Source organism: Odontesthes bonariensis, chromosome 16, assembly GCF_027942865.1.
Source record: "Odontesthes bonariensis isolate fOdoBon6 chromosome 16, fOdoBon6.hap1, whole genome shotgun sequence".
NCBI lineage: Eukaryota > Metazoa > Chordata > Actinopteri > Atheriniformes > Atherinopsidae > Odontesthes > Odontesthes bonariensis.
Window position 1 is genome coordinate 9,474,529 of NC_134521.1, and position 11,720 is coordinate 9,486,248.

Genomic DNA, 11,720 nt, shown 5'->3' on the forward strand with positions numbered 1-11,720 from the left:
CAAATGCATGTTTTATATCGTAAAAAATACATGTTCAGTCTTTAACTTGTGTAAAAAGTACACAGGTGTCTCATGTAAGTTGTTCTGAGTGAGCTAGCAAACAACGCTGTTTTGGAAGGCTAGCAGTGTCTCACCTATGCGGTTATGTGTATGCGTTTCGTATGTTCACACTTTTTTTTTTCTTCCTTTGTATAACCGATGAGTGTTCGGTTGCTGAGGTCAGCGAAGATCCTCCAATCCCGCAGGCTTCAGAACCGACACTGGCATCGCAATCTGCAGCTGAGGCAACAGCTGCTATCTGCGTTCCACCGGCACCAACACTGGCGTCGACGCCTGTATCTGAGACAACTCCTGCTGTTTACTTTTGTTCAACTAAACAATATGAATTGTCAACTGCATTACACATTACACTCCATCGTTGTGTTTACTTTTGACTAACCGCAGCGTGACACTTTGTAGTCGCCTGAAACCGACGTCACGTTAGTAGTGAACGGGCCGACTCCGCCCACTTCCAGGTCACGGTTTGTGTGGAAAAGGAAATGTTACTGGTGCCGTGTCGTTTAGTGTAGTGTAGTGTCGTGCTATATCGAACCGAGTAGAGTAGGGCTAGCTCGGCGGTGGAAAAGGGGCATTAGACAATTTCAGCAACGGCCGAGCTGTTTTGCATGCATATCTTTTTTTAATGACCCTTCGTCCAAGCCATAGATCCTGATCCAAGGACCTGAATGCATCACAAATGCAAGAAGCACAGACTGTAGTTTTATGAAAGGTGGCCTTAAATAAAAGATGTTGAATGCAGCAGCAGCAGCAACATCATCGTGTCACACCTGCTGACTTTGCTCAGACATCTGGATTTTTTCAGCTGCTGTTAGGTATTAAAAAGGAAAATAAATGACTGAAAAAAATATCCTCTGAGTTCCTTACGAAAACACAAGCAAGCCAATTTAATTTTTACTTGATATCAGGTCAGTTTTGTAAAATAAATAAATAAATCCATACGTCATTATTACACCGGAAATGACATCACCGCGGTCTGGCCTCCACCTCCTGTCCATCACAGGACGAGAGCGCCACAGTAACAGTAATAATAGGGTGTCCCTTTAAAACCGCTAAAATCCAGACGTCAGCAGCAAATTCTGATACTTCGGGATTAAATAATGGCTCAAACGCCGGCCAGTTCGCAGCCTGACATCAACCGCCATCGTCTGTTAATCGGATAGCGCGAGGGACTTTGAGTGACTGCCTGGCTAACGTTCGCAGCTGTCTGTAACCGAAGCTAATCGGCTAGCTAACGTTAGCCGCCGCCGCCGCCGTCGCCGCCGCGGCTCGTCTTCTCTCCTTACCACATGATTCTGACGCACATTGTATTGGGACAGACCTGTAAAGGCAGCGGTTTGCTCTGCTGAAACACCCCGCAGCTCTGAAATGGACAAAGAAGAAGCAGACAGGCTCATAGAGAAGGCGAAACTGTGTTTGCGGTCGGGACGAAAAGATCGGGCGTTGCAGCTGCTCTATGAAGCGCAGAATATTTACCCCAGCACCCGGGCCAGAGGTAAAATTAGCTGACGCACATTCTGCAGTGACAGCCTGACTTGCTAACGTTGCACAACTACTTCACATACTCCAACCTATTAAGTGCTGGGAATGTATTTTTCAGATCTGTGTCCGGATTCAGAATAGCCATCAAGCTTTAACACTGAACACATATTAAGGGTTCATGGTGAAATTAGGCTCTGCTTGTTTAGGGCTCCCTCCCCCCCCCCCCCCCCCCCCCCCCCATTGCAATTCATGGAGAGCACCACCGACTGTGAGGCAGCGCTGTATTAAAATCTGACTGTGTTCCAGTAGATTTATTTCGTCTTTTGCTGCATTTGCATCTTAACGTGATAATTAAGCTGTGATAGCTTTGAGCTCTTTGCACAGAAACATGTGTGAGCAACCTACATTCACCAAGATCTGCAAATACAGCATGATAAAGATGCACTGCACACATTCTTTATCGTCCTGGTTACAGACTATATAGATTTGAAGCAGATGAAAGGGAAAAATGAATAAACAAGGAGACAAACATGAGTAAATATGTTTATGGTGGATACAAAGACTGGTGGACTCGTGACATTTGAATGGGTTTGACGTCCCTCTCCACCACAGTTATCACAACATTAGTCAGGAGGAACCAGCGTAAATCTGTTTGTTGGCCAGCATCCCTTGACTGTCACTGTGATTTTAGCTGAGATCAGTTCTTCTTCTATCCCTATTTGTCTGTTGACCGCAGACACTGTTGTTGCTGTTTGTAGTGTTGATAGATGCCATACAGAGAAACGGAGGCAACGCTTCCCCGGAAGCAAACCCCGTGCCGCCGCCGACAGGCTGGAGAGACGAGGACATTGGAAAACAGGAAACCAGTAATGCAACCGGCGATGAAAAGAAGACGTACACCGAAGATCAACGCCAGGGTGTTTCCAGGTGCACAGTCACTGTTTGTTTTGTCACACTGCTGTGACACTCTGACAGCTACCAGTCAGTGGGGTCACATGGCACTGAAAGGATCGGATAATTGGCTAAATTACAATAAGAATGAGTTGAGCAAGGGTAGTTATCCTTGGATATATGGCGGTGAATGAATCAAATCAAACTCAGGCATTGGAGAAAGATGGAGAACGAAGAGAAAGATGAAGCTACGTCCCTCTACATTTGGTCTGTGATGAGCTGCTTATTGCACAACGGAGCATTCTCCATCGGGTTGTTTGTTTCTTTCTGACGGCGACAACAACAGGAATATCGTCTCCTTTGACTTCCGGGTCACGACCCCGGGAAAAAATCTGGAGCATGCGCAGAACGCAAAGTCCAATTCACCACGTGCTTCAGCGTCTACAAGCAGGTTTAGTTTGACTTTCAACCGAGTTATCTCGGGGTCTTAATCCAATCCAATTTCTTGTCAGAATAAGGTGTCTACATGAACTTAATAACGCAGTCTTATTGTAATTTAGCCAATAATCCGATGCTTTCAGTGCCATGTAACCCCACTGACTGTCTGCTTCACGTGCTCTGAGTCACCTGAAAGTATGTTTGTACTGATCTGATCTGATCTTTTTTGTGTCTGATCTGAATCAAAGCTCTGTCCAGGTGCCAATTATTTGATAATGAAACAGTCTGTAATGTATCTGATTATCCTGTCCGCATATCCAGCGCTCCGTCAGCTCTAAAAGTAAAACTGAGGTGAAATTTTAGCATCAACGCAGTGCTCCTGAAAAGCCATTCTCTGGCCTTTTGTCGTGCGCTGGAGATGAAATACTGGCTGTTTAAAGAGTTCTCTGTAAATGCATATCCAACCATCTTCTGTGTGACTGTTGTAACCTTTGAGAGATGGTGTTTTTATTTGCCTGTTTTCATATCCAACATTTGTCATTGCAGGATAAAGAACTGCAAGGACTTCTATGAAATCCTTGGTGTTAGCAAAAATGCCAGCGATGAGGATCTGAAGAAGGCATACAGGAAACTGGCCCTAAAGTTCCACCCAGACAAGAACTTCGCCCCAGGAGCCACAGATGCATTCAAAGGTACTCGTACCAGAGGGAGAAAATATCCAGCTTACTCAATGCTGATCGCATGGGAATCCAGTGCAAAGGGGGGTTAAATGATTCTCCTGGCGACTGTACTCACAGTCATCTCTCTATTATAGTTATCGTATCTAACAGAAGAAACTTACAGTAACATCAGAGGTCGCGATCAGTTCAGGAGCAGCACCCAAACGCTGGAAGTGTCAGGTTTGAACGAGCTTCATTAGGGCAGAGAGCACCATTTTTTCTGTTCCGTCTCTACACTTTTATTACACGACGACCTCTGCATAACTCACCGCTTTAAAAAGTTCCTCATTTTTTTCCTAAGAACCAACTTTCCTACGATCAGGCAGTCTTTCTGGAAGTGGAGAATCCAAAACCAAACTGTACACCGACTAATGACAAGCTCAGAGTACACTAGCTGTGGTCCTATTTAACCCAGCTTCAGTGTATGAATTTTAGGAGGAGCAATCCAGTGAGATCTAATATTTAACCTCCCAAACTCATAGTTCAGATCTGGTATTGTGAGATGAGACGTTACGGTACAATGAGCATCGCAGGAGCACTAACAGTTAGCCTGCCAGCCTTACGGGGGCCATCAATGCTAAATCCTGGCAAAACATGTCAACTTCCGGTTAAATCCAGGCAGCTCAATGATTGGTTAGGGGGAAACGAACACCCTCCCCCACTGAAATCATTTCTAGTGGAGGCCATGTTGGACTAGTTCTGTCTGATATCAGCTGGGATACTTCCAGCCCTGAAGAGGCCGAGCAGAGCAGTTCATGGAAACTCTACAGAGCTGCTGTTTACCCTTTTTTTTAAAGGACAGTCCAAGATCCCTGCATCTACCAAGTTGTTGTGCAGCAGTTTCCATATTGTTTAAATGTGCCTCCCTGTTGGATCACCTGAGATCTCATTTTATGGCTCTCTGATGGCTCCTTTTGGTTTAATAATCTTTACTAATTGTGTGTGCATCAAACAAAATCTTCTGTGAAACGTCTCCTAATGTGAAATGCACAGCTATCTTATCTCTGTTAAAGCCAGGATACATGAGAGCAGATGGCCTGACGGTAAATAAGTAAATGCTCAAGGGAATAACTTTAACATATGTTTTCATGATTATTTCAAACGGGTTTGATATGAGCACCTGACACTGTGACAAAGTTTCCTCTGAGGTGCACCTTCGCCGCTGAAAAGCAAGAAAAAAAGCTGAAAAGGGCATCTAAATGTCAGTTAACTGTAGCAAAAAGTTCCTTACAGCGAGCCCTGAACACAGAAGTGACGCATATCTCCCTGTTTTAATTCTGACGTCCACGTTCCTAACGACTCTTTGCCTGAGAATCATCCTATTTTTAGAAATTTACTCAGTGTCTGTAATCCTGTGATAGTAATCTGCGTCGGACAAAATGTCCATTAGGGTTTAGCCCGGAGCCAGCGGGGGGCGTTGCGGGGTCAGACGATGAAAAGGCATGCGTCGGGCTTTGTGTGTGTGAAAGCTAAACGTTTGCTGTTCCTCCCAACAGCAATAGGCAATGCGTACGCCGTGCTGAGCAACCCAGAGAAGAGGCAGCAGTATGATCAATATGGAGATCAGTCCACAACTCCGAATGCACCCCAACACTCCAGCCACAGTCGCCACGGATACCACAGAAGCTTCCACAGAGACTTTGAGGCTGACATTTCCCCCGAGGAACTCTTCAATATTTTCTTTGGAGGAAGGTTTCCCACAGGTTTGTTGTAAAAGGTTATTTCAGATAAATGGAAGCATATTGGGTTGAGGCTGGTTATAGATGTGATTATTGTTCTCTGTGCCGTTTGGCTCTGCAGGAAATATTCACGTGTACACCAACCAGGGAGCCTCCTACTCTCAGTTCTATCAGCCTCGTCGTCGACGTGCTCACGAAAGGCGCGAGGAGGTGGTGGAGGACAACCAGAGTCAGGTCAGTGACTCATCCCGGGTAAACAACCACATTGTTGTGTTGTAGAGATGCTGCATCACTCTCATCACCAACAGGCCCGCAGCACCGCAGCGGGGAAGCATTTTCAACATGAGTACAGCGGAATCAGCCTCCATAAAGTATCTTTCCTGATTTTATCTTCCCACAGAACACCTTCACAGCTCTTCTGCAGCTTCTGCCTGTGCTCGTGTTAATCCTCATATCAGTGTTTACTCAGATGATGGCCACTAACCCGCCCTACAGTCTCTTCTACAAGCCGTGAGTCTGAGAAACCACCATCCCCAACCTGAGGGATTTCAGCAAATCCTCAGGTTCCTCCATGATTAACACCCTTGATCCACTGAAAACGTTTGAATTAAGCAGGTTTTTTTTTTTTTTTTTTATTGCTATCAGGGCCATGGGGCTGGTGGTTTCCAGGGAAACGCAGCACATGGGTGTACAATACTACGTGGATAAAAGTTTCGAGAAGGAGTACCGTGGAGCTGCGCTGGAGGAATTAGAGAAAAACATTGAGAGCGACTATATTGAGCACCTGCAGAGCAGCTGTTGGAAGGAGAAACAGCAAAGTAAGAACGTCAGTTTTACTTTAACTCATGAAACATTATATGCTTTACCCTATTTTCTGTCTGTATGATGCTGCATTTAATGTTCTACTGAAATGTGGCCCAAGTTTTAAATGAGGTCAGCTATGGAAAAGTAAACTCCCTGAACATAAGCCCAAAGCCTCAGGCTGAACGCTGCTGAACTGTCCTGGATTCTGTGTGTGGTCCGAACATTTATCAGGTCAAGTTCTCTCTTCAATCATAAAGAAACGTTTAGAGAAACAGAAAACTGAGTTTCTTTTCTTCAGGTCTGCTTTTTTTTACAAGAAGATGTTTGAACACTTTGATTTAAAAGCTCAAATAATTCAGAGATGAGTGAGATATTTTAATCAACTCGAGTCAGCTCGACCACAACAAAGCGTAAAGGAAGAAGAAAAAGAACAACAACAACAAAACATAAAAGGAAGAAGAAGAGCAACAACAAAGCGTAAAGAAAGAAGAACAACAACAAAGCATAAAAGGAAGAAGAACAACAACAAAGCGTAAAGAAAGAAGAACAACAACAAAGCGTAAAGAAAGAAGAACAACAACAAAGCGTAAAGAAAGAAGAACAACAACAAAGCATAAAGGAAGAAGAAGAACAACAAATACAAAGCATAAAAGGAAGAAGAAGAAGAACAACAACAAAGCGTAAAGAAAGAACAACAACAAAGCGTAAAGAAAGAAGAACAACAACAAAGCATAAAGGAAGAAGAAGAACAACAAATACAAAGCATAAAAGGAAGAAGAAGAAGAACAACAACAACAACAAAGCGTAAAGAAAGAAGAAGAACAAAGCATAAAAGGAAGAAGAACAAAGCATAAAGGAAGAAGAAGTACAACAACAAAGGTTAAAGAAAGAACAACAACAAAGCATAAAGGAAGAAGAAGAACAACAAATACAAAGCATAAAAGGAAGAAGAAGAACAACAACAACAACAAAGCGTAAAGAAAGAAGAAGAAGAACAAAGCATAAAAGGAAGAAGAAGAAAGCATAAAGAAAGAAGAAGAATAACAACAAGAACAAAGCATAAAGGAAGAAGAAGTACAACAACAAAGGTTAAAGAAAGAACAACAACAAAGCGTCAAGGAAGAAGAAGAACAACAAATACAAAGCATAAAAGGAAGAAGAACAACAAAGCGTAAAGAAAGAACAACAACAACAAAGCATAAAAGGAAGAAGAACAACAAAGCGTAAAGAAAGAACAACAACAACAAAGCGTAAAGAAAGAAGAAGAACAACAAAGTATAAAAGGAAGAAGAAGAAGAGGTTGATGTCGAACTCCGCGGGAGGCCGTACGTGTATTTGTGTCATCCAGTGAATCCAAGTCATTCAGTCTGCGTTCACGTTCAGTGTTTCACCGCCATATTGAACAATTAATTTGACTTTCCCAGTCGTCTGATCCTCCGTTTGAGGAGAAAGTGATTTCCAAACTAAACTGATCCGGGTTCCACTGACTCAGAATGTGGTAAAAGTATTCACACGTTCCTGCATAACTGTCTACTTTCGTGGTTTCACAGGCGTTTAGTCTGCTGAAGCATACGAATAACATACAGCTGTTTGCTCCTTCTCAACAAAAACAACACTTTGTTATCTACTTTTAGTGTGTCCTTCATGCAGATGTCTGTGTTTTAGCACATTTGGAGCATTTATATGAAGCAGATGATGAGTGTGATGTTGAAGAGCTTTAGTTCTTGTTCACCGGTGGGCTCAGACACGTACAAGAATGAGCTTTTAGAGAAATGATGCTAAGCTACTGAAGCAGAATCACATTTAAAAACACAAACTGGAATAAGCAGAACAAGTGAAACCCTAAAAAGAGCAGCAACTTCCTGTCTGTAGTCCCTAGCCGTGTGCACTTTCACCCCTATTACTGAGATTAGCATAAAAAGCTCTGAATAAAAAGACGTCAGTCAGATTAAACCAATCTGATCAGGCTCGATCAGAATGAATTTAATCATATCTAAAGGGGTGACGTCAGTCTGATCAACACGATAAATGTTCAAACACGTGGAAGTAAGAGGGAGGACGAGCTTCTGGGAGGGAGAAGCACGATGGCAGCAGAGCTTTGAGTTTGATCCACAGGCTCATGGACGAGCTGCTCACGCTGCCTGCTTATGGACAGCAGGAGACGTTGGCCTATGTGTGTCCTGGAGGGGAATGAAAATGGGGAAACAAACAATACATTAAATGCTTAGAGGCATGCAAACACTCCCATAATCCTGATTATTTCAGTCACACTGAAGAAATATTTGTTAATGTAAATATAACTACTGTTGCCCAACATCTGGTCTCACCCAGTTCTCAGTTTTCCTTCAAAAACTCCATTTTTCCACATAGATTTGGAGGATCTTAACTAACAAGTTGAGCTGTTTGATGTTTAAAGATGCTGACAGGCGGTTTTTAACCGTTTATGGCCGTAAAACTAGCTGATTCCACACATTTCAGGCTATTAATTGCAGCTACATTACAGATAAATCTCCCTTTTTGTCATTTCTTTTCAGAGTCGGACTTGGCAAACCTCGGACAGCTTTACCGTGACGACCGGTTGAAGCAGAAGGCGGAGTCCATGAGGCTGGACAACTGTGAGAAGCTGCAACGATTGGTTGGGCGTCTGAGAGCCAAATGAGGACTGACTGAGAGGAGGAAAGTTGGGGAAGTGTGTAAACTATCCAAATCTAGCCACTTTGTAAAGAAATCACTTTGGGTACAGCGCGGTCAGCGGGAGAATGCGCCGCTGGAGACAATGTGCCTTCTCTCCTCGTCGGCGGTAGAAACTAGAGTTGCGTGTTGGCTGCTGACGCCGGCTGTGGCGGTAGCAGCAAGTGCAAACTCACTGTGGCAGCGTGGATGACATCCCGGAGCCTTCAAACTTTCTTATAGAAATGGCATGACGTATGCAGTCTCCCTTCGGGGTCACAGAGGCCGCAGTGTGTTCACGCGTACATGTTCTGTTTGTTCCGGTTTAGTAGTTTATTTATTTTTGGATGTGTTTGTGGCCTCGCTGACGTCCTTAGATGTATTTATTTAGCAGTTAACGGAGTGAATGTTAGCTGAGCCATCTTAGCTCATAATCTTTCTGTAGGAAATAAGTACAGTGACCCAAATAAGACTGCAGTGTTTGGACAAATCTGAGCTCAGCTGCGCTGCGAAGTGACACGGTGCAGCACGAGGACCTTTTTACGCATGATTACAACAGACAAATCGGACTATTTGACCTCCTTATTTGACCTCCTGCATCACAGTGAGGGTACAGCAGACCAAAAAAATGACCACAGTTTTTCCAGTCGTGGTTACTTGCCTGCAGCTCTCCGCATTACCGCTCTCATAAGCGTTTAAAGCTTCGGTCATTCAGCTTCTGAGGCCGCACTTTGGATGTGTCCAGTTTAAACCGACTTCCCAGTAATGCTCCTGCGTACGTATAGTGTTTCCTGGCTGATACCCTGTTGGCAGTGTGTGTGTGGGGGGGGGCTTTAACGAAAAACCATGCACAAGCTTGATTTAGTTTTTAAGAAATGGTTTTAAACTTAAATTTGTAAGTGTTTTCTAAACCCTGCACCCTTAGTCTGTACAGATCTTTTATAAAGAAGGGAAATTTAACCTTAAATAGATGTAATCAGATGGGTGTAAATCCTCCCCCCCCCCCCCAGTTAGTTTTCTGTTGTTGTTGGGATGAAATGTTGAGAAATAGGGAGTTTTTTCCTCTTTTTTTTTTAAACTTATCCCAGAGCACACACCCCACATACAGACATTAATGCTTGTTGTCGTGCACTAGGTCTGCCAAACTGCCTTAGCTGTTCTCATCCTAGTAGAATATTCAGGTTAATCTCAAGCACTTTTCAGTTAGTATTCACTCCTGTGCTCCATATTGTTCCTGTTGCATGCACCCCAGCGAGTGTTCTGTTTAGTTTTTTTTTCCTCGGGGCGAAGCACATCTTAAAGACCCTCCCGACTCTATTAATGTTAACTGATGAGAATATTCGAGTCCACAGTGTTAAGTTGCAAACATGTTATTAATCCTTTACTGTTACTGTGATCAGACACATAATTCTAGTTTTGGAATCAATCAGTGTGGAAGTTACACTGCAGAATTAAGCTTTCAGCCAAAAATACCAGAAAAATAAAAAGGTGTAACCAGAATCGTATGCTTGGCCCGTCTCCTTTATTCAGTTGGGAAGGAACTCTCCTTAGAGCTCGAAGATGAAACTGTAAAGAGACATCGAGTGATGCAGCGATATCCAGCAGAACCTCCAAAGCTGTGAGTTTTCAGTTTGGAAACTCCAGGATGGCTGCTACAACCAAAGAAGTTCAGGTCAGACTCTTCTCATCCAACCTGATGGAGCTTAAAACTAAACGTACAGAAAGTGAAGAGGTCTGAGACGAGCGTTTCTGCCTTTCTGCTGGTCAACATCTGAGCTCTCTGCCTGAATTCAACAGATGAGGGGAGAAACGTTGGCCCTCAGGCACCACGAGAAGGTAAATAGTGATGGTGATGATGAGTCTGAGACATCAGATGATTATGATTATCCAATTCAGGGTCGTGGGGTAGCTGGAGCCAAGTGAGATTTGAACCAGGAGCCTTTCTTACAGTGAGGCGACACTGCCAAAACATCACCGTGCAGCCCAGCCCAGTCCACAGAACGCTAATTTACAAGTTTCTTATTCTTATTTGGGGTATGCAAGACATTTTTTATGCTTTAGTATTAAAAAAAAAAATCATCCTGAACATTGCACAAGCACTTTCCGGTCTTGACTCTTTTTAATTAATCATTCATTCTTTTATGGTATTTTTTAGGGCTGGGCAACGATTAAAATGTTTAATCTAATTATTCACATGATTTCCCTGATTAATCACGATTAATCTCATTTGTATGCAAAATCCAAAAATGAATTCAAAAGTAGTGTATAGCTTTTAGCATTTAGTTTTATTTTAAATGTGCTGCCATATGAATGAAAGTGCCATAACATTTGTTGTGCAAACACACTTTTAACATCAGCATCTTTCTGTAGTTTTTATGTAGAAGCCTCGCTCCACTGTCTGTTTCCTTGAATGACTTGCTGCTATCAGTTGTGTGTTTTGCCTTTAAGTGATATTTTAGACTGGAACTACTACGCTGAGAAGACAATTCAACTTGGCTGTGTTTACAGATGACTTTAGTTCTGTCGACTCCGCCGTCTGGAAGAACTTTCAAATGAAAATGGCCGAGTAAAAGTTCCGTACCCTTCTCCATGTTTGGTGGATCCGCCGATTACTTTCTTTTCCGGTTCCTCAGCAGACAGCAACAGACCCTCTCTCTGCTTCTTGTCTCTCTGAACTTTTGCACAAAAGCCCCCCCCCCAATAATTTTTTTTTAAATAAAAAAAAAAAAACATCCGTTAATGCGCGATAAAACGCAATAATAACGAGTTAACTCGCCCAGCCCTAGAGATGACCTGTCGGGCCTCTGCACCATGTGGACATTTCAGCAAGAAGATTCTCACATACAACACAAAGCTAGCTGAGAGCTGCCCGTGTGCCTTAAACAGAAAAGGTCGGCCGCAGCAGTTACCGTAACCAAGGCTCTTCTCTCACTTTTATTTTAGTTTACATGTTTAAGTCCAAACAACAACTTAGAAATGT

The 11,720-nt window shown here is 43.2% G+C and overlaps 1 protein-coding gene across 1 annotated transcript; it reads left to right on the top strand.

The window, feature by feature from the left end:
* Positions 1 to 1,043: 1,043 nt before the first annotated feature.
* On the top strand, positions 1,044 to 10,240 carry dnajc18 (DnaJ (Hsp40) homolog, subfamily C, member 18). Its single transcript, XM_075487699.1, has 8 exons — positions 1,044 to 1,552; positions 2,298 to 2,466; positions 3,415 to 3,560; positions 5,084 to 5,290; positions 5,388 to 5,500; positions 5,667 to 5,776; positions 5,912 to 6,084; positions 8,605 to 10,240. Exons 1-8 carry the CDS (start codon positions 1,426 to 1,428, stop codon positions 8,727 to 8,729), a joined length of 1,170 nt encoding a protein of 389 aa, XP_075343814.1. The 5' UTR covers positions 1,044 to 1,425; the 3' UTR covers positions 8,730 to 10,240.
* The last annotated feature ends 1,480 nt before the right edge of the window (positions 10,241 to 11,720 follow it).